This window comes from Mytilus edulis, chromosome 8 (assembly GCF_963676685.1).
Source record: "Mytilus edulis chromosome 8, xbMytEdul2.2, whole genome shotgun sequence".
NCBI lineage: Eukaryota > Metazoa > Mollusca > Bivalvia > Mytilida > Mytilidae > Mytilus > Mytilus edulis.
The window spans coordinates 79,605,388-79,629,782 of NC_092351.1; the positions used below are offsets into that span (position 1 = coordinate 79,605,388).

Below are 24,395 nucleotides of genomic sequence, written 5' to 3' on the forward strand. Positions count from 1 at the left end.
TTGCATATGGGAAAAAACATCCATCTTATCTAAGTAGAGTATTTTTTTATACAAAACAATGCCTTAGAAACTTTTTTACATAGGAGATTTACTGCATTAGTGAAAATTCCTGATGGCTTGAATAGTATACCTAAATATTTATATTCTGTGCAACATTTCAATTACTTCATTATTCAATACAAACTTGTCTTTAGTAAGTTTTTTACCACTTTTATTAAATATCATTGTTTTTGTCTTGTCAAGATTGACAGTCAAGTTCCATTTTTCACAATAAGTATATAACTTGTTTATACAGTTTTGTAAACCTTCTGAGGATTCTGATATTAATACTAAGTCATCAGCATATAAAAGACTAGACAATTTTATGTCATGTAATGTTACAGGATCACATGTGTTATCAAACATTGAGGTTAAATAATTTATATAAAAAAAAATAAGGTAGGACTTAGAATGCAGCCTTGTTTTACTCCAACTGTGGAAGGGAACATATTAGTAATGCCTTCAGTGACTTTAACTGGAAATAAAACTTCTTTGTACATATCTTTTAGAATATTAAAGAATGGTCCATTTATGTTATATTCAGCAAGTTTGTGCAACAGAGCCTCTCTATTTATAGTGTCAAAAGCTTTTTTAAAATCAGTAAAACATGCATATATTCTTTTGTTTGATTTAAAAGCCTTATCAATAATAGTTTTTAAAGTAAGAATGTGATCACTAGTTCTGCATCCTTTTTTGAATCCAATCTGTTCACGACAGATAATATTATTATTTTCTGAATACTTTTCTAAACGGTTATACAAAACTCTTGAGAAAAATTTTCCTAAGCAGCTAGAAAGTGCTATACCTCTGTAGTTTGAGGGGTTATTAACACATCCTCCTTTGAATACTGGTTTAATGTAATTTTCTCTCCATTTAGAAGGATATATGCCAGTAAAAAGAATTACGTTAAATAATTTTACATACATGTTGGCATTTATAGTACAAGATATTTTCAACATTTCATTTGTTAATCCATCAGAACCACATGATTTCTTATTTTTCAAGGCTTTCAGAGCAAGAAGCACTTCCTCTGCAGTTATCCTAACATTTAAATTTTTGTTGCAATTATTCAAAAATTTATCATCAGTGCATGATTTGAAATCAGAATTTTTGTCATGGGTAGTATTCATTAGATTTTTGAAGAATTCAAACCATTCTTTAGCTTGAATGTTTGAACTAGGATCATTCAATTCTTTTTTCTTTAAAGTTTTAACAGTTTTCCAAAACTCATCTGAAGAATTATTTGATTCCAAAATTTTTGTCAGCATTTTATTTCTAAATTGTCTATAGTTTTTCCTTATTAATTTATTAAGTACCTTATTTTTGGACATAACTTCTAATCTTAGTTGTTTATTCCATGGTTCTTTACACAATTTCCTAGTATGGTGTTTTAAAGCTCTAAATTGTGCTTCACATTCATTATTATAGTAGGGTTTTTTTAACTTTTCGGAATTTACTTTTGTTATTCCTGAACGTTGATCGTTTTGGGCCAAGAAAAGCAGCAGTATACAATAAAGATGATATGTTAGAAACATATTCATTAATTTTTTCTTCTACACTGGACAAGTTATTTTGAACAGGAATTTCTGCTAAGCTTTCTATATCAGAAATAATTGGTTGGAAGTCAGTTTTTAATAAGTTTAATTTAAATGTATTTTCATATTCAGTACTCCATTTTATGCACTTTAAAGGAGTTTTTAAGTTTTCTGGGGGTTGTCTTTTTATTTGAGACATAATATTTACTGTTATTGGACAATGATCTGATACTGTTGGGTCAAATTTATTTATTGAAAAATTTATGATACTTGGCAAGAACCCAGAGCTGCAAATACAGTAGTCATCAATAGAAGTTCCATTATGATTAAAAAATGTAACTTTTCTCTTGGAATCTCCTAAAGTTCTTCCATTTAAAATTCTTAATTGAGCAGAAATGCACAACTCTATTAATTGTTTACCATAACTTGGTGTTTTGTGATATCTCAGTACTTCTTGATTTAAGCACAGCATCTGCTATGTAATTTATAGGTAAAAAATCATCTAGGCTGTCGTCAATTTCATTTGTAATATAATCAGACTCACTAACATTGATATGGGCATTCAAATCACCAATTAAAGCAATATTTCCCTCTTAAGAAAATTTGGTAATATCTTGCTCTAGTTTTTCAAATATTTGTTTATCGCAATTAGTTCGCATAGTGTATGATGAGTTACTGGGCGGTATATACATGGAGCAGATGAATAGATTTTTCTCAAAGCCAAAATAATTTTTGTCAAGTTTAAACCCCATCATGTCACTCATTGTTTTATCAATTAATTTAACACCTTGCAAAATTTCCCTTTTAATAAAAGTGGATAAACCTCCCCATACTCTATTAGTTTTAGACTGTCTGCAGTTAGTAAAACATTTGTATCCATTATAAAATAAAATATCCTTTGAGGAGGCATGTGTCTCTGATAAACATACAATATCAGATGTCATTATATTACTAAAATTTTCATCATCTAGTTTACATATCCTGGCTCCACTTAATTTTCTAAATAAACCATTAACTTTCCATGAAGTAATTGATACATTTCTTGACACTTTAATACACATATTTTTGAGTTACAAAACAAACAAACATCATGAACAAGGATAGGGTTCTCATTAACCTAATTAGCTAATGCAATTAGCAAATGTATAGTTCTTTTAAAATTGTATCAATTGTTCATTGTTGTACCACAATGAGATATATTTTGTAATAGTTATTAATTAGAACTGTTTCATTCATAATAAAATTTCAAATTAAAGCTTTTAAAATAAACAGCTAGAGTTATCCCTCTTTACCTAGCAAATAGATTAATGTCTAAGAGAGAAAACCAAAAATATGAAATAAATTTTATAAGAAATCTAGAATTTACATCTTTTTAATTCTTCTATCTATGTAAAAAGAAAATGGGACTTTAAAGTATTTTTTCCGTTACTTAAAGTACACAAGACCCTCTGGCCTAAATCAACATGTATATATTCACAAGTTTCTTAAATTTAAAAGGAAAAACATTCTTTTTAACAACAACTATTATGATTGTCTTCACACTTTTTGTGCAATGATTGAAAATTTAATTACATTTAAATACATTTGCAAATGCAGATGCAGTACTGGTCGCTAAGTTAGAAATCTGACTTTGGCTAAGGTCTCTATCCATTTCATGTCTGTATGATTGGTTGTATTGAGATGTTCTGTTGTCATAATTTCTGTAGTAGTTAACTTCTCCATCAGTATTGTATGAATTGTCGTAATCAAATGATTTTCTTATACTATCATTTCTGTAATGGCTAAGTTCTGTCTTATCATCTTGAGTATACCAATTATTGTTATACAATGGCCTCCTAGTGTTATCACCCTTGTATTGGTGACTTTTGTTGTAGCCTGTATTATTGAGTCTGTGGTTGTAATTGTACTTAGTACGTCCTCTATAGTTTGTACTGTGATCAGTCTTACTCACTCTCTTGTTCTCCGATTGCCTTTGTGGAAACATGTTTTTTTTTATATTTCCAGCAAGAACCCCAGTGCCTTGATATATAGATAAACGAATGGAGTCAGAGTACAAATTTTCCATAACATCTCCATTGTCAGCTGTGAAATTATTATTTTCACATATAAGTAATGTAGATGTTGTTGCAAATTTTAATTTTATCATTTCATTCAATGCTTGACTCTTTTTATTTAACAAGGTGTATTTAGTTGGGATAACTAAAGAAAGCACAACACTATTTGCTTTACCTAAAGCTTTGTTTACCATTTCTTCGTATCTAGGGAATATATCTTCTGCCGAATCATCTCTCACTTTGATGTCATTAATTCCGACATGAATAATAATTGATCTTGCCGAAGAAATATCATCTAATGCTTCAATAACGTTTTCTATTCTGTATGTTGTTTGTTTGAGACCTCTTTGTCCAGAGCCTGCTAACAATCTTTTAATGTCTACCTTGTGGCCAATAGAATCGTGATAGAAAATAGTATCGAGTTTTGCATTATTTAAATATGCACCATTTACTGAAGATTTTGGTGTTTTATAGGGTATGTCCCCATCATTCTTGTTATTTTGCGAATTACTTTTGTTTATATCTAAATGTTGTTGGATTGATGTCAGGCTCTCATCAGTTGTGAGAGAAATTCTATCAGAGCTGTTTTGGGGTTCAGCTGTTAGATCAAGATTAGATGCCAAGTTTTCTTCTGGTTGATCATTGTTGAAGGAAGAGTTGTTATCTTGAGATACCCTTTTTGTTTGTTTTTTCCATGGCTCTCCGTCACGACCATACAGAAATGACTGAATTCTGTCTTGAAGGTTGTGAATTGTTTTGTCTTTGTCGTCTATCCGCTCTTTGAAGGTCATTTTCAAGTTGTCTTTATCATTTTGTATTTGTTCAAGTTTTAGGGAAAGTTTCTCAGTGTCTATGTTTGATTGAATTTTTTCTTCTCTAATTACACTGATATGATTTTGATGTTCAGTTTTTGTGTTTTCAAGTTCTTTTGCATACTTCTTTTGGTTTCTATCTTGTAATTCATTAAGTTGTTGAACTTCTTTTCTTAATGAACTAATCATATCTTCTTTTCATTTTATTTGATTTTCAAATAGTTTTATTTCAAGTTGGAGTGTCTCAGATGAACCTTTTGATTTTTTGATTTTTCGAAGTTCCTGCAGAGTATCTGTATGATTTCTTCCTAAAATGTCTATTGTGTTGGCCAGAGTTGAAGTAATTTTGACTAAAGATTCTTCAAAAATGTCTAACCTGTTGTTAATCATTAGGACTGCATTTGAATCAACCTGTTCTGGTAAATTTATATAATTTTCATCTTTATTTGTAGCATTTGTAACGGGAGCATGTTTTTCACTTTTATTCAGTGTTTTATCCTTATTTTCAGTCTTGTGATTTTCATTATCTTTCTCATAATTTGTCATTGAACTGGTAAGAAGAATTTTTGGATTAGTTTCTGTCAGTATTGGTGTCATTTGAAATGACACTTACACAGTTGTCATTTCCTTTTTTGTCTTTATTAATTAGATTATCGACCAGTTGTTGACAGGCTTGAAATTTGTTGTTACAAAATGTCTCCCAACCTTTTCCTTGGATCAAAATTTTCCAGTGGTAAGATATATAATTATTTTGTAAAGAAAGTCATCATCAGAGTCTAAGCTGTTGGACACAACAAATTCAGTTTGAATAATTTTCTCATTTTCAGCTTTCTTATCAATCCATGTGACATCAAAACCATTGCCTTCCTTGTTGTAAATATATCTCCGAACGCAGATATCCATGCATGAATTCTTGTATTTGATGTTATAAATCTGGCACAGTTTCCTTTTTGTTTGTAGAACGATTTATCAATATATTCATGATATTCGAAGGGGATTATCTTTCCGTTTGATTGATTGATTGATTGTTGGTTGCTTAACGTCCAGTGGCAAATATTTCATGCATATTCAGGACGAGAACAAGTTCACAATAAATACAATAGGTAGGTTGTTGTAATAGAGGCCATCTAGGATGATGGTCGGGGAAATTTGGACTGCCACTGGAAAATGAGGGTATATTGGATAGGGACAGAAATTTGGCCTTGCAACATGCCACCTACGGACCCCTCAAAGAGTTGTTGCAAGGGTTCTTAACGTGCAAAGAGCGTGGCACTCTCCTTACACGAGGCATCGGATTTAACGTCCCCTTCTGACGGACGTGACTGCGAACTTGATACATCCCGCAAAGCCAAACGGACGCCCCACTTCAGCAAGCGTTTTACTGCCGGTCGGGAGAAGACCAAGTGACCATATTTCTATACCCCAGTCACCCTTGGGGTATCTTTCCGTTTGAAGATTTCTGACTATTTTTATATGTTTCTGTTACATTATAAAACTTAACAAGGCTCTCTACGTTTGTGTTTATTTGAGATCGGGTTGTTTTGGCGGCCATTGTTGTTTTGTTTTGGTTACCGCAATATAATGGTATTCAGATATGTGTCCCTTTTAAACTCCAATAGTTAGTTAATTTAGGTAAATTTTTCATCCCTCCTTGGACATGATGTTTTAACTACTCAAGCTTTCATTGGTTGACAAAAGAGGGACGAAAGATACCAAAGGGACAGTCAAACTCATAAATCTAAAACAAACTGACAACGCCATGGCTAAAAATAAAAAAGACAAACAGAAAAACAATAGAACACACGACACAACATAGAAAACTAAAGAATAAACAACACGAACCCCACAAAAAACTAGGGGTGATCTCAGGTGCTCCGGAAGGGTAAGCAGATCCTGCTCCACATGTGGCACCCGTCGTGTTGCTTAAGTGATTACAAATCCGGTAAATAGTCTAATTCGGTAGGTCATATTCATTGACAAGTTTGTGTCACTTTAGTTCATATTTCAGTTAGTTTGGAGAAAAATATTTGCGTACTCAAAATATGGTGGCTGCTATCGAGGTGCGTTCGATTAACTTGATTCATGTACCTGTGGCTTAGGCTGCATGGGCATTTCGTCTTGTCGGGCAACATTTTTATATGAGAATTCTACTCAGGAAAACAATAAAGCAGAAATATCATTAGCATCAAAATTTGGTGTTGTATTTTATGGTATTATGCACATGAATTTCTGACATTTTACGAACAATAATTATTTTGTTTTTTGTCTATTTTTTCTGATATCTTTCCTCTTAAGTAATTGACGCTTCGTGGTTGGGCCTATTTCCTTTTCCTTGTTGGCGCAGATATTTCCTTTTTGATGTCAGAATGTTCCTGGAATAGTAAAATTCCGTGTTCTCTATTATGTTTACTGTTGAGCCTTCTCCCTCTAAATATTGGTTTATACTGCCAAGCATTGATTTAAAAGTCTTAGACTCATATTCTGCATCATCAGCTGTTTTTATGGATCATAAAAGAAACCTTGCAAGGAGCAAATATAACTCGGGGAAGAATGGTTTCCATTTTTCTATCCTCATTCTGTTTGAAAAAAAGGCGTTTTTTAGTTTTCCTACATGTGATTTTGACTTTCTGGAAAGAATGTTTATATGACGTGCAAGGCGTATTTGACAATACCAAAAAATATCAGATATATGTAAATTCACGTAATTCCATTTCAAGAAAGCAAACGTGTGCAGTTAAACATTTTGTAGTTTATATTAAAAGAGCTACATGCACCCTTTCATAAAGATTTTGATTGAGATTCAGTACACTTATTCAAATAACTTAGACAACTTATTTTTAATGTCCTGTGATCATTCTGCTTTTCTGAATGAAAGATTGTATTAATATGCACACTGTCAGTATACGGCTTGTCGTGGAAAATAATCCGTGTCTTCAAGCCCTTTGCTGTCTTCTTTAAGTACGTAATGTCGACCGTTGTTACCAGAGCATAGTCACAACTGTTTCTACCACGGGCAATAGACTCTGTTTCCTGAAGATAAAATGCAACACCGGACGACTTTCTGAAGATTTAACCCTTATTGTGGCAGAAGCAGTAGAAGATGGTGCAGGTGATGATAAGATCTTTTGTTGTGGGTTCAATGAGTTCGATGGGTTGACCTGGAGAAGAAGGAATCAGAAGAGATCTACTTAAATGATAAAATTATCTAATGTTCGATTTCAAAATTATTCTTTGGGTCACTATTTTCCAAATGCACACATGATTTGTTCATATTGTCATACACGCTGCTCCTATGCTGTCATATCCGCTTAAAAATGTTATACAATATCGAATACACATCAATCAAGTATCATTGAACCAATTATATCCTTTCAACAAATGTACAATAATAAACACAAACACGTGGTAATGTTTACATACCAGTGTACCTAACTTTAATAAATATATGTATGTGACACTTTACTCAAGTCTTTTTCTACTAAAACTACGCGTCGTTTATTACCTGATGTAGGTTAACATTAGTACTCACATTCGCCTATTATTTATTTTGTTATTGGCAGCTATTTAAATATTTATGTTTGTGTTTTGTTTTGAATTACTTGATTGATATCACACATGTTTTCGAGTCTGCTTATCACACCCCAAAAATCTATCCTAAATAATAAAATCACAATAGAGTATGACTTCTTAACAGTGGGAATTACTGTTCTAATTCATGAAGAATTCTTTAGGAATACAATAAAGTAGTCGAAACAGTAATAATTATTATATTTTACATTTTATACAAGCCCTCCGGTGGATCGCTATCCTTGCCATTGTTGGGGGGGGGGGGGGGCTTGCGTGTCTCAGTGACCCCAAGATCCATGCCAGCTGGAGCTTCGTCTCCTGGTAGGGTTACCCATGCCGGACAGGTCGAAGGGTAGAGACCAGACTAAAGTGATCCGAACATCGTGAGATGCCCGATGTTTTAAATACAATAGGCTCTCCAACCCGTTTGCCGTGGGTTGCTACCCGTGTCGGTGGTTGACGAGATCCTTGTGGATGAGGGCTATAGCCGGACTCCTTACGGTCAGAAAATACCCGGACGGACGAGACTATAGATCAATAAGCTGCTTTGGCTCCGATATCATCTAAACGGGAGGTCGGATAGACCCGGTTCGATCAATCGGCTGGTCATGTCGAGCCCTTCAGTTCATTTTCAACAATAAGCTTTCTTGTAACAATTTTTATTATATACACATGTGTTTTAAATTAAGCTATTTATATTTCGGATAACTGAAGAAGACGATGGCTCATGGGTCAATCAAGTGGTACGCTTTCTATTTCGCTTAATAGATACGCTTTGCTTGAGTATACTATTCTTGGAAACATCTGGTGCTTTCCGCAGTGGATCTTATCTTAGGTGCTGATTTTGAGGACCAGCTACATTATATTTGGAGCTCGTTTTCAGCATTAGGACTTGATCCCGGTTCGCCCTTGTAGGCACTCCGAGGTGGACGGATGACAAGAATGGTGAATCTTTCTCCTTTCATATGGCACAACAAAACCAACCCTCTAAATCAGCTTTTATACATAAGAAAAGAAAATGTGATGATTCAGTGCTCTGTCGGGAAGATGACAGTTGACCTAGATTTATTGTAATAAAAGGAAAAGTTGAAAAACCAATTTCAAAAATATCACCCTTCGCAATTCACAAACAAATTCAAAGCGTTGCTGGTACTGTAAAAAAAAGTTTCAAAAATGAGATCTGGCAGTTTGTTGGTTGAATGTTCCAACAAAAGTCAATCAACAAATTTGCTTACAATGATTACAATTACAAACTTTCCTGTTTCTGCCTCTCCTCACAACAGTTTGAACAGCTGTAAGGGGATCATTCGAGACAGAAGTCAATACCTTGGTGACCTTACCGTGGAAGTAAAGCTTGAGTAATTTCCGTTTTTTTCGCGCTAAGGCACGGCGGACTTGTAGGCAAGCCCGACGAACATGCTGGAAAAAAATAATTGTCTCGGGTATAACATCTCGCACTCCGATGACAAAAGTTTGGAATATGGTACAAAAAATAAAAGGTAAAAATTATAAAGCCACTGTAAAACCTTTGAAGACGGCAATGATTTATAAACATCTGAAAAGGATATTGCCAACAAGCTTGGTGAAACTTTTGCGAAATCTTCTTGTAACAACTACAGGGAAGATTTTAAATAAGTTAAAAAACAAAAAGAACAATTAAATTAAACTTTTAATCAAAAAATGGTGCAAATTATAATAAACTATTTTCTCTTGAAGAACTTAGAACATCTCGTGTCAAAAGCCATAATACAGCTTGTGGGCCTGATAATATTAACTACCAACTCTTAAAACACTTGCCAAATTCCTCGCTGGAAGCTATCTTGTAGCTCATGAATAACATCTGGGAATCTGCTGATTTACCATCAATCTGGAAGCTTGCAACCGTCGTGCCTATTCCAAAACCAAGTAAAGATCACACGGATCCTATTAATTATCGACCAATTGCTCTTACCAGTTGTGTCTGTAAAACACTCGAACGGATGGTCAATGATCGCCTTGTTTGGTTCTTGGAATCAAATGGGCTATTAGCCAATATCCAGTGTTGATTCCGACAGGGCCACAGTACTTTTGATCATCTTGTTCGATTCGAATCATTTGTCCGTAATTGTTTTGCGAAATTGAAAATGTGGTGTCGGTCTTTTTCGACCTTGAGAAGGCCTATGATACTGCATGGAAATATGGGATTTTAAAAGATCTATTTGATATGGGATTGAAAGGATATATGCCAAATTTTATTTCTAATTTTCTCTCTAACAAACAATTTAATGTTAGAGTGAATTCGACCATGTCTAATCTGTATGATCAAGAGATGGGTGTCCCTCAGGGCAGTATTTTATCTGTTACATTATTAAATCTTAAAATCAACAGCCTTGTTGAAGTTTTAAAAAGTAATATTGAAAGTTCATTGTACGTTGATGATTTTTTGATATGTTACAGAGGCAAAAATATGAATAACATAGAAATACAATTACAATTATGTCTTGGAAGAATTGAAAAATGGGCCTCGGAAAATGGTTTTAAATTTTCCACGTCAAAAACGGTCGGGATGCAATTTTGTAACAAAAGGAAATTGCATCTTGATCCGGAACTCACTTTGTACGGCAATCCAATTAAAATGGTTGATGAAACAAAATTTCGTGGGTTAATTTTCGATAAAAAGTTAACCTTTCTACCCCATATCAAATGTTAAAATCGAGATATTTAAAAGCATTAGTTATTTTAAAAGTTGTCGGTAGTACTGACTGGGGTGCTGATCGCAACATGTTACTTAATTTATATAGATCTCTAGTTAGATCTAAACTAGATTATGGCTCTATAGTGTATGGCTCTGCAAGGAAGTACTACTTTTAGATACATTATAAAGATAATATGTCTTCAAAAACCCTACTTCCGGTAAAATCCAACATGGTGGACATTGTACTAAAATAAGCTTATTTTTTAGGGAGGGTAATTGAAAAGTGTTTTAACGTATTGCTACTATCATTACATTGTGCAGTAACATTTCATTGGTGCTTCTCATGGATACAATGTATAAGAAATTTGTTTTTAAAACCCTTACTTCCGGTAATATCCAAAATGGCGGACATATAAATATCAAATCATTATTTAAATATTCAACTTTTTTTCAAAATGTAAAGAAAATGTTGATTTTAGTGCCGGTCATTCAACTTTTGGCTTTACGTTATCCTCAAAACCCTTAATTCTATTCTGTTGTAAATGTTTAAATACAAAGTTCCGGTAAAAAATCTGGCGTACATTTCAAAGATGAGTCCTCAATCCATATCTTTTATGTAGAGTTCTGGATAGATTGATTAAAACAAAATAAAATCACTATAGTACTAAAACATTTTTAAAATCACTACTTTTTGGCCAAAAATACATGTTTATTCATAGTCACCACCACATGCACACAAAGCAGTGCACGGGTGACCCGATTTTCCACATTAACAACGACCGCGACATCCTTTCTTACATCCACAATGTACACGCTTTTGACAAAATGATGAGGCCTCAGAAAGAGTTTTTAAAAAGGATCCTCTTTGTCCCATCGCCATCCATTAGCGCTTGGACTGGGTAGCATAAGAGCCAATTCCAAGCTCGTCCCCCTAAACACATGCCCTAGTATATTGCACGTTTTACATGCGAGAAAATACTAGACCAAGTTGAGGAAATAGTCTCAATTAGCCTTCCCTTTTGTGCAAATATTTATTTTCTTGCTTCGTTCGTTAACTATGTTAGCCCCATCTGATAAGTTTGTGCGATCTTACAGTAAAATCCAGGTGATGTGATTTCGGTTGATCAAACATCATTCTTTATGTTAAAGTCACATCTTCAAATGCAATCAATGGCTCCCACGCAGTCTTTTTTTCTTTATAAGCAAAGAGAGAACCGTATCACAACCGGTGAAGGCTTTGATCACAATTAGTGTGTGCGATCACTCATTGCCTAGTACATTTGAAAGGCCATTGATAGATATTAATCCAAACACAATCCAAAGCTCGTCTACCCCTATGTCACGGAATAGCGAAACAGCATCATCAGTAACGACTGTTCGAATCATGACTCGTTTAAGTTGGTGTTTTACTGCACCAGACACATGCACCATAATTCTAGTGTCAGCTTCTTAATGTGAACTTAGTGCTAATCTTGAAATACATCACGTGGTGGATAAGATAGAATATCCTGGGTATTTGTTGCTACAACTACTATACTCATAAAAGATTTCATCCACTCTTTTTACAGTTTCAAGGTATTTTATTAAGGTAAGGAAATAATACCCAATCAGCATACTCGTTACGAAACACCTTGAAACTGCTTGGATGTAGTCTAGGATGCGTACATAGACAATACTGATAGTTTGAAGGGTGCTACAAGAGGCAAGATCTACATTTTGGGGAAAGTGAAAATTGGCAAAGTTTTCTGAGAGTTGATGACAATAAGAAAGAACTTTTTAGTTTTTATTTACAGCAGCTTGGTCAATAAAATTTTGAAGAAAAGTAAGTTGTAGCAACAAATGCTCGTAATGTTCAGAGTTATCCACCACTTGGTGATGTTTCAAGTTTAGCACCATGTTTATACATGTTATATGAATAGACTTCAATTATTTATTTTTTTTTAAGTAAATAAGGCCGTTTGTTTTCTCGTTTGAATTGTTTTACATTGTCTTATCGGGGCCTTTTATAGCTGACTATGCGGTATGGGCTTTGATCATTGTTGAAGGCCGTACGGTGACCTATAGTTATTTATGTCCGTGTCATTTTGGCCTTTTGTGGATAGTTGTCTCATAGGCAATCATACCACATCTTCTTTTTTATATTTACACTTGAATCAAGATGTATGCGTCTGATGCAGTGAAACACATACTCAACTGAGTCATGATTCGAACAGTCCATATTGAATATGTTTTTAATATATTGAAAAATAAATGGAGTAAAAAAGACGATAATAAATTGCATGAAATTAAACCTAATTTAGGCAAACCTTTTGATAATATTATGTGCAGAAAAGATCAGTGTGTTATTACTAGATGTCGTATTGGTCATACTAGAATGACACACGAGTATCTTTTAAAAAATGAAGATGAACCACAATGTGTTCCTTGCAACTGCAAGTATACTATTAAACATGTTTTAATTAATTGTATTGACTTTGCTGATATTCGTAAGAAGCATTTCAATGTCAATAATATGTATGATTTATTTAATAATGTTCCATTTACAAATATTGTTGCTTTTTTAAAAGAAATTGGAATTTATTATAAAATATAAAAATGTTATTATATTTAAATCGATTTTAATTTTTATCACGTTATTTTACTGTTGATTTTTATTTGTATATAATCAATTTGCTTTAGTCAAGAATTTTAGTGTATTGAAGGACCTTTTGTCTTATTTTAAAAATATGCTTTAAATTGTAAAAATATTCGAATTAGCTCTCGCCGCGATATAGCCTTTTTGTGCTAATGCGGCGTAAAGCAATCAACAATCAATCAATCAATCCATATTGAAGTCATTGTTGTTTCTCTATTCCGTGACATAGGGGCAGACAAACTTTGGTTTGCATTTGGAAGTGGGAAGAACTTTAGTAATATATCTATACATGACCTTTCAAATGCACTAGGCATTGGGAGATTACACTTTGCTGGAAAAGAAACTGCGTTGGTGAGATGGATGGCGTTTGAAGATGTGACTTTAGCATTTAGAATGAGTACAAAGCAAGAAAACATGCGTTTTTGGAAGAGGAAAGACTAATTGAGGCTTTTCCCACTACTCGGTCTTGTCTTTTTCAGCATGTAAAGCGTGCAATATACCATATGGTGGGTATAAATGAATAACAAGCTTGGAATTGGTTCCTATGCTAAATAGTCCAGACGCTTATGAATGGCGAAGGAACAAATATGATCCATGGGAACCCTTTTGGACAACTCTTAGTGAGGCCTCTTCATCTTATCAGGAGCTTGTACATTATGAATGTAAGAAACAATACCAGTATTTGTAAAGTGGAAGATCAGCTCTCCGATTGTGAATAAACCTGTATATGCGGCCTAACGAGTATATCGCTGATTGGGTATTATGTCCTTACCTCAATAAAATACCTTGAAACTGTAACATGAGTGAAGGAATCATCGGATGCGTATGGTAGTTGTAGCAACAAATGCTCAGGATATTCTATATTATCCACCACGTGATGTATTTCAAGTTTAGCACCACGTTCACATTAAGAGGCAGACACTAGAATCATGGTGCATGTATCTGATGCAGTGAAATACGAACTTAAACGAGTCATGATTCGAACAGTCATTACTGTTTCGCTTTTCCGTGACGTAGGGGCAGACGAACTATGGATTGTGATTGGGAGGGCAAAAAACTTTGAATTAATATCTATCAATGACCTTTCAAATGCACTAGGCAATGAGGATCACACACACTTATTGTGATCTATGCCTTTACCGGTTGTAATACAGTTCTCTCTTTGCTTGAAAAGAAAAAAGACTGCGTGTGAGACATTGGTGGCATTTGAAGATGTGACTTTAACAGAAAGAATGATGATTGATCAACCTAAATCACCGGAATTTACTGTAAGAGCGCACAAATTTAACAGATTGGGTCAACATGGTTAACGAAGCAATAAAATAACTATTTGCGCAAAAAGGAATGCTTATTAAGGCTATTCCCTCATTTTGGTCTAGTCTTTTCCAGCATAAACTAAGGCAGGTGTTTAGGGGAACGAGCTTGGAATTGGCTCTTATGCTACCCAGTCCAGGCGCTAATGGATGGCGAAGGGACAAAGAGGATCCTTTTAAAAAAACTCTTTCTGAGGCCTCATCATTTTGGCAGAAGCTTGTACATGTTGATGTAAGAAAGAAAGATGCGGTCGTTGTTAAAGGGAAATCACACTATTTATACTACTAATAATAATTCATTGAAATTTTGCATGTAGACAGATCATATTTATTACGATATTTTAGGCGGAAAAAATTTTGGGGTCACCGATGTCGTTTTCGAGATATGACGTCATCAAAACTTAAAGAATCGCGTTATACAAAAATATAAAAATAGCACTCTAAATTGCTTTAAAATGGCAAAATTATTGAAAAACGATATTCAACTGGAATATCAAATACAGTCAAATGTTATTTGTACCTTAAACACATGTAATTGTCTCTGTTTCCTTATTTTTGGAGGCCTTTGGCCATTTCCCGCCATTTTTAATTTATAATAGATTTTTCTTCAAATAAACAAAAATCTACTAATGTTTTTCCCTTCAAACTTATGCATAAGTTGCAGCTTCAGGGAAGATTTTAAAAGCATAAATAAAAAAAGGGGTCACCGATGTCTTAAATTCGTTAAAACGGAAATAATCTTATTATCGGATTTTGGCGGGAACTATGCACTATTCTGTTAACGTTATCTATAGAACAACGTTGCTGGCATAACAGCATTTCTTGCAACGCTTGGGCTGAATTAAAATATAATAACTATATCATGATTGAACATTTTTTTTAGGTATTTTGATTATTCATTAATTGATATTTTTATCAATCTATCGAATTGTTAAATATAGATACAGTAACATTTTATTGTCAAGTAATTGTCAAAGTTGAAGTCATCTTTAGTATTTCTTAATTGCATTTGTTGTATGGGGAAAACGAATGTTTGTCTCCGATGATGCCGTATTATGCAAATAAGTTTCGGCTTCCAGGTAAAGAATCTTTCATCTCGGAAGACCGAGGATATTTGTGCTAATAGGTAACACGTTCCTTTTAGACTGCAGACAGAATAATTTCACGAGCGTGTCCATTCGCACCGTGTAAATGAAACCCGAAATGCCGTGTTTAAAATGGCATAAACTCGAAACGTTAATAAAAACTATTTTCGTAAGGAATTAAAAAATGGTTAACATAACCGTAATTACACAACGCTTCATAAGTCAGTTATTCGAACTGTGGAAACCAATTTTTTGTCTCAGTTCTATCATCCTGCACCCATTTTTCATACATCGTTTCGTGTTCATTGTACATAATATGTCCAGCGTTCATCGCCATGGTATGAAAGCTTTATGTATTACTCATATATGATATTTCCGTTCGATTAATCGCGCAACCTTGGTACGTTATAAGATATACAATGCATCTGATAATTCAGTGCTAATACAGATTGACAATAAAAGACGCGTAGTTATATTGATATCAGGAACATATAATGTTCCCAGTTGATATGTAATAAATAAATCTTTTAACTTATAATAAACGGAACTATTTTGTGTTCTTGTTCTGCTACATCTGTCCATGTTTCTGAGGAAAAGTTGATATATTTTATCTAACTCTAGTTTTTTTTATCAGATGACAAGTGAAGTGTTGATAACATTTGAAGACATGTTAATGAGTTCGAGTTCCAGTTAGATTTTGAGTTGAAGTTCAAGTATCATTTTGAGTTCGAATATTAACTCGAGTAAGAGTTCTAGATAAAGCTCGAGTTCCGCTTAGAAAAATATTACTGTGAGATAGTATGAGAAATTTTGGTAAGAGTTAAAATTTTGAGATCCGATATTATTGATGGTGAGATGTTAATAAATAAGTATTGTATTATTGTATATCCGATGAAATTAAGAGAAAGATTGCAGTTTCTATTTTCTGTTGGTGCACCTCTTTTTCTTTGAATGTATATTCTTTATCACATTTATGTTTCTTAACTGTTTAACTGTTTTCAATACGGTATATATGTTACAGTGAATTTGTATAATCAGTGATTATGTAGAATCCCTGAAATTTTCAGGGATAATGTAGAATCACTGGTTAGTTTAGGGATTATATATAATCACTGAAAATTTCAGGGATTATTTATAATCACTAGAAAAAACGTCAGGGATTATGCATAATAACTGAAATGAACAATTAGTTTAATTTTTAAAGAAAAAAAATAAAATTAAATAATTTATTCTATAGAATCATATTAAAACATAATTATTCACATACATTGTAAAATGTTTAGCACAATATGTTAAAAAATGATAACCTGATAATATTAAAATGTTCGGCACAGTGTAATAAAATGTCAAGCACAATGTAATAAAATGATCAGCACAATATATTAATATATTAAAATGTTAGGCACTATAAACAATATTTTAAAATGTCAAGCACAATATTTAAAAACAATCATTTATTTTTACAAACTAAATTTGGATGGCACCGACTATTGCACTCTTGTCCTGCTTTTCCACATCCATCTGTTGGTTTCACATCTGTTTTTTCCACAACATCCACATTTTAAAAAACCCTGTCCTTCACATATTGAATCGGATTTTACAGCACGTCTTAAGGAAATAAAATTTTCAGTACACACATCTGAAGGTACCAAAAAAAGGAATCCGCAACCCAGAACTGGTTTATTGTAGGATCCGAGCAGGATACCATGTTTTGTGGCCAAGCGATATCCTTTTTCAGTCTTTTGATGAACAATGGCTATAATGTTTTTTGTGTCTCCCTTTCCTCTGTCAACATGTGGGATTGGTATCAGAACATTACAACCAATGTCCGCCTCCTCTAAAACTTTGTTCGATCTGTTGATCATTCGTTCTGCTTGTTTTTTTCTGTACACATAGTTGCATTAGTTCTTTCGGTTTGTATTTCTTGTTCATTTGAACACAAAAGCACAAAACAGATGTCCCATAACCTTCTTCACCATTTGCTTTACCACAAATAACATGCACTGTTGATTTACAATTTGAACATGAATTTGCATTTGACGCTGGCTTTTAAGAAACAATACATGTGATGTCGTCGCTATCAATTGGAATATTGAAATTAATAATATAAATATTCCAATTGATAGCGACGACATCACATGTATTGTCTTCGTTATCACAAAATCCTGTGTTGGTAATATCTTTCAGATCATCCTCTGTATTTAAGAGCGAAATTATTTCATCTGGCAAGGAGGATGTGGTTAGGCCAACCTTTGCCTCTACTCCAAACATTGTTTTATATGGTGTGCGTTTAATGCCAGAGTGGTAGCTTGGATTTTTTTGAAATTGGACAAATTTAATTCCAACAGGCCAGTCTTTAACACCATTATCCCGCATCCATGTAATTGTAATATCTTTGATATCAGCATTTGCACGTTCGACACTTCCTTGGCTTTGAGGGAAAGAAAAAGAAGAAATATATCAAGAATCTGCATTGCAACCTCTGCTGCCCGTTTTGATTTCTTAGGCCGAAGAACAACAAATTTTGTCATATGATCTTGGTAAACCATAATGTATTTAAAATCGTCAAAACTTAATGATTGTATATCAACTAGATCCATTTGTCCACGTGAATTCTTTGCTAACTATAGGTTTAACAACAAGTCCCTTACTTTTGCAGTAACTTTTGAGCATACGTTTGCTCTAACCCAAGCAACATTTGTGCCTGTGCCATACTTGATTGTTTGTGAAATAATGAGGTTCAACAATTGAATTAAATATCACTTGAAAAACTGTTCACTTAAGATTAACCTAGTACATGTAGAAGAAGATCAGGAATAAAAACTGTTCAATAAAATCTTTCAAGGAATTACAAATAAAATTGTAATAATATGTCTATATTTATTTTTTATCAAACAAAGGATCTTTAGATTATTGATAATCCCTGAAATCATATTAGGGAATTTGTAGAATAATTATCAAAATGTTCAGTGATTATGTAAAATCACTGGTCATTTTCAGGGAATCTATATAATCACTAATGAGTTTAGTGATTCTACATAATCCCTGAAAAATCAGGGATTCTACATAATCACTGATTATACAAATTCACTGTAACATATACACTTTTGTTTCCCAATACGGATTAATAATAGGTAATTTGAAAATAACTGCTTAATTGTGTGTGCCATTTTCAGCACTCTGATATATCATTTTGGCCATTAGTTTTTAAGAACCAATGTATCAAGAGAAAATCAGCTGCCTTTGTATTAAAACAAAATCGTAAGGGTTCCGCGGAACCCAGTGTCTCGCCTTCTTTTCTTGTTAATCCCTCAACAAAAATGAGGGGGAAAAATCAATAAGAATATTCCGCTAAATACTTAAATACAGTATAATCCTGACTGTAACTAACCGTTCTACGACTTTTAATTGTTTATGATATTGCCACTTCATTTGGATTTTCAATAATTTGCCAAAATGAATCTGCCAGTTATTCCATACGGCCCATTTGTCCCAAGCTGATATCTTATTCTTTCAAGTAAAAGTCGATACTGTCTGTCATAACCGGTGAATTTTTTGACTTCATATTAAAATAAATGCATTGTTACACTTCTGAGTTCAATAAACTAGTTACAAACCCTTTCCACAATTGTTCTATCTGCAGTCTGTTGAAACAAGACACAGTCGATACAACATCTGTATCAAGTGTTCTGATCAATATTTTGTTGTGATTTTGTCTGTGGAGTATCTTAGGCAAATTCAACACTCTGGTATCTGCCCTCTCATGTGAACATAAGATCAATAATGCATACATTGTAGCTATGCTCAGCAGTATTTTCAATGGGGTTGTTCTTTTCAGTTACTATACCAGCTTGTATTATTTTGTCAGGGAAAAAAATAACTTATTTTCTAAACGCAAAAATCTCGCCAGTTCCCAGGAACATTTGATTCGTCTTGAACTCGGGGTTAAGCTATTATCAATGTCCAACAAATTGTTATTATGTGTCCATCGTGTCCAATATTCAGAATGTGCAGAGTCACCAAAATAAAAGAATACCCTACAGATTGAGCATCTGTTCGAGACGACAAATTATCTAGACAGTTTGACAGAATTTTCTAAGACAGATTGTACCAATTCACTGAGCGATATTTCCATCTCTTGAATGACTCGCAAAATACAGTGATTTTTAGTATTTTTGTCTTTGGTTGTTTCTCCTTATTCAACCATAGACTGACTTTGTTTGATCGACAAGGCGTTAGTCTCACGTATATAACTTACACATATCAATACTGTCAATTTAAATAGCAGGATTTCAAAACAAGGAGATTGTTTGGCCTTTCTAACCAGCACATTTTAAAGTCTAGATTTTCCTCTTTATTATACGCCTAATCTACTGTACTATGTAATTTAACCTGATCATTTACTTAAACACTGGCAATCAACTATCGTCTTTTAAACTACAAAGGGCTTTGAACGTAGCCATTTCTATGTATAGGCCGCCGAACATCATGACAAAGTTTTCCTCACAATAGATCCGGTTCTAGTTTTATACTGTGAGAAAGGGTTGCTTAAAACCATCATCAAGAGTTTGACCTGGAGTTAGCTTTCTAACAGCTCTACGAAACTCCGTTATATGAGTGTTAAACTTCAAGGAACTTGTGTCCTATGTGCATATGGACGTTATTGAAATTATTATAAACAATAAAGTGAAAGGAGAGGCGATCAACTGAAAATAAACTGATAACGCCATTTCTAAAAAAACAAAAGACTAACAGACACATAATAGTTTACAAGACACAATATAGAAAACTAAAGACTAAGCAACACGAACCTCATAAAAAATGGGTGTGATATTAGGTGCTCCGAAGGGTAAGCAGATCCTGCTCCAAATGTGGCACCCGTCGTGTTGCCTATGTTTTTAAAAATCCGGTAAATAGTCTTATTCGGCAGTTCATATTCGTGAAAAGGGAAGTAGGGGGATTTTCTATAGAATTATATTTTATACATAATTTACGGTAGTTAAATAAGTTGGTGTGGGGCATTCAAATTTTAGAATTCAATAAATATCGTAGCATTGATAGTTTAACCTCTTCGTAAAATAAAGGAAGGAGTGCAGATTGCTGAAAGTTTATTCACATCCAGCGGCAACGATGAAGCAAGATTTGTTCCAACTTCAGCCTTTCCGCTGGAATTTTCGGCAACATCTTTAAGCTATTTGACTTCCACTTTTAATGCAACTTCAAATGCAGAGTTATTATTTGTGAGATCACCTTCCACTTTTGATATATCCGGTTCGATTATTCACATTTCTGCTGACGGGTGATTTGCTCAACTCTCCGGTTTAAAAGTATTACAAATTAGTTTCAGATTGGTCAAATATTTGAAAAGAAAACCCTCGAACATCCTATGAAAAATGTTGGATAAACAATATGCAGGTTCCATGAAATGAATCTTTTGATCTACTGAATTATCTACAGCAGACAAAGTGAAAACATTATGCGATAGATTGGTTGTGCAAACATTGCCTTCTTAGATATAACGACAACAGGCACTCTTGGCCATCGAAGTAGACATGAATATCACTCTGTCGTATAAAACAAGTACAAGAAGTCAATGCTTGGAGAAAGTGTCTACTAGATCTTGTTTTATAGTCTAACAGTGGATCATAATTTCTAAATAAGAACAAACTATGGGTTTCTGGTCTTCTTCTCTGTACAACTATACATCAGCAGCTGTTCTATTGTTAATTTCGAATGAAAATATGAACAATCCCGAATGTTGGATCTAGACTTAAACAAGCTAACAAAAGACAACAATGAATGGGGTACAGATGCTTTTAATGGATTCAATAAGATGCCTTTATTTTAGAAGATGTTCATGATGTTCATTATCAATATAACTAACACTATGCAAAGTTTCATGCTTTTACTATAGAGTGGTCAATCGACAAATATATTGAACTTAGCCTCTTGACTATTGTTGGCCATTTTGAATTTGGTGGCCATATTTGAATTGTTCATGTTCAAAAGTGTTTAAAAAACTCATTACTAACACTGTATAATGTTTCTGGTTGTTACATTAATGATATTAATTACACCAACATTGGGTTTACCTTCTTTTGAAATTATTTGTAGCCATTTTGAATTTGGTGGCCTTACGGGCTATTTTTTGTAATGGCTCCATAACCAAACCCCTTTGTTAGCGTCATAACTATCCCTTTGCAAAATTTCATGCTGTTACTATAAAGTAATTAGGTTCACCATTATATTGGACCTGGCATATTGCCTATTGGTGGCTATTTTCAATTTGGCGGCAAGTATGGGACTATCTTCTAGAAAAGAGGAGCAAAAGAAACCAGATAGTGAAATGCATAAATAAAAAAAAACCTGACAACGCCATGGCTTACAAAGACAAACAGACAAACACTAGTACACATTACAATGAAAGCTCTATATCCAAAAATGTGTGTTAGCGTCACAACTAGCACTGTGCAAAGTTTTTTTTATGTTGGCCTTTTTGAGTGGTTAAGGTTCGGAAAGGTCGGGTTTTCTCGTTGCTCGAACTTTTCTGCGTCTAAAAGTGTATGATAACACCTTTATAAATATTTTGATATGAGCGTCACTGATTAGTCTTATGTAGACGGAACGCGCGTCTGGCGTACTAAATTATAATCCTGGTACTTTTGATAACTTGATATATTCCTTCTGATTTTTTTTAAAGAAAACTAAAATCTGCTTCAATGTTTTTATTACACCAGGCAGCAACAATAAAGTTTCCAGGACGTACTACGATTGCAGCAAACTCTCTATGGACAAACTCTCTGAAAAATACAACACTATAAAGTAAGAGACACATACAAATACCTAACGTTTAAGTCAAAAATTAAGATCACAAGGTATATATAAAAAAAGAAGATGTGGTATGATGCCAATGAGACAACTCTCCACAAGAGACCAAAATGACACAGAAATTAACAACTATACGTCATCGTACGGTCTTCAACCATGAGAAAAACCTATACCGCATAGTCAGCTATTAAAGGCCCCGAAATGACAATGCAAAACAATTCAAACGAAAAAACTAACGGCCTTATTTATGTAAAGATGTACAGATTAGAAAATATTTGTTAATTATAAAGAACATTTACTAGTTTTTTCTCTGGCACCCTTGTCGGCTGAATTTGTGACCACATAAAACTGGTAGTTTTCTGTATACTTTTAAATAGATTAACGTCAATTCAGCCACTTATATATATTACTGTCCATCAGAATAAACGTGCTGAAATAAGGTAACTTGCGGTAACAAACGATTACAAGAAGGTCAGACACACATGCTTCCATTTGAGCTAATTATTGGAATTGTATATAATCTTTATTTGATAGTGTCTAATATCATCAAATTTAAGTATCAGAGATCATAATTTTCAACTAATAAATCTAATATACTACATTAATGTTAAAAAGAGAAATAAAAAGAAAGTATTGAACAATAAACAAAATTCATATTATGATTAGTTGACATGTCTTTAAAAAAAATATTTGAGGAAAAAAATTGTATGAGTATACATGATCATATGATAAAAGATAAAAGCTTTAGGTTTAGCTAGCTATAAAACAAGGTTTAATCCACCATTTCTACTTCAGAAAAGTCATGAAAAAGCAGTTGTTGTCCATTCGTTTTTTGCGTTTGAAATATTGATTTTACCATTTGATTAGGAACTTTCCATTTAAAATTTTCCTCAAAGTTCAGTATTTTTTATCTTACTTTCTGCTCTTTAAGTTTTCGTTTTTAAATTTGTCCTAGGTAAAGAGTTAAATTGAACAGTTTTACTGCTTCAAAATTTTCTCAAATTTAAAAGACAATTGCTGGTCCATTGTTAGTTTAAGAGAGTCCAAACTGACGATTTGCCTAAATTGCCTTTTTTAATAATAAATATTAACCAAAATGTTAATGTGTTAAAATGTTATAATACTAATTATTCTATTTCATCTAATGCACATTGTGGATAAAATAATCAGTTATATTAGCATATATTTGTAAATCTAACCTTACCACGAACTTTTGTGACTTGACGTTAACAATTTACATTATATTGGAGAGAAGTTCAGAGCTTAGATTTAAATAAAAATACTTCTTTATCAATAATCTTTTTATGAAAATGATATCCTACAGCAACACAAGATAAGATAGATATTCTTCAAATGGGCACACGTTTCACGATGAGTGACCCAAAGCAGCAAGACACCTGTTAATAATCTACAAAACTCGACATTGACTATTTTAAATGTAATCGGATTATTTAAAACAGAGTTATCACAATAAGTGTTAAAATACTACTCACCATAGAACACAGTGTTATTGTTAAGACATGTATCTTTCATTGCATGTTTTGTCTTGTGATTGTCCTACCGGAGACTTGTACTAAAATCTTTATGATGTGTTAATTGTAGTTATATATTAATGTTTTTTTACGGAAATAGATTATTTCCACACATAAGCTAAATGAAGGATCATACTTACTCGTGGTAACTCGCATATGTAGCGAAGAGGCGTGGTACATGCCACGTTAGCCCAAAACCAGTTGGCGCTGTCGAATTGTATTTGCACACAGTCAATATTTGGTGCAGGATTAAGTGTACCTGAAATCATTTACAGTCTATTTAATTCGCACTATGTCTTTTAAATTACCACAAAAGGAAGC

At 33.4% G+C, this 24,395-nt stretch overlaps 2 protein-coding genes across 2 annotated transcripts in view; both read right to left on the minus strand.

Annotated features, from left to right (window-relative positions):
* Positions 1-3,138: 3,138 nt before the first annotated feature.
* LOC139484407 (putative uncharacterized protein DDB_G0289263) lies at positions 3,139-4,629 on the minus strand. The gene has a single exon (XM_071268141.1). The coding sequence runs from the start codon at positions 4,627-4,629 to the stop codon at positions 3,139-3,141; it is 1,491 nt and encodes a 496-aa protein (XP_071124242.1).
* A 17,795-nt stretch (positions 4,630-22,424) lies between these two features.
* The window catches only part of LOC139486349 (tetranectin-like), a 133,346-nt gene continuing 131,375 nt past the window's right edge, over positions 22,425-24,395 (minus strand). The window contains exons 4-5 of the mRNA XM_071271220.1: positions 24,215-24,333; positions 22,425-22,514 (exon numbers count right to left, since the gene is read on the minus strand). Coding sequence (XP_071127321.1) covers positions 22,500-22,514; positions 24,215-24,333 — 134 coding nt within the window. The 3' untranslated portion in view covers positions 22,425-22,499. The remainder of the gene's footprint in view (positions 22,515-24,214; positions 24,334-24,395) is intronic.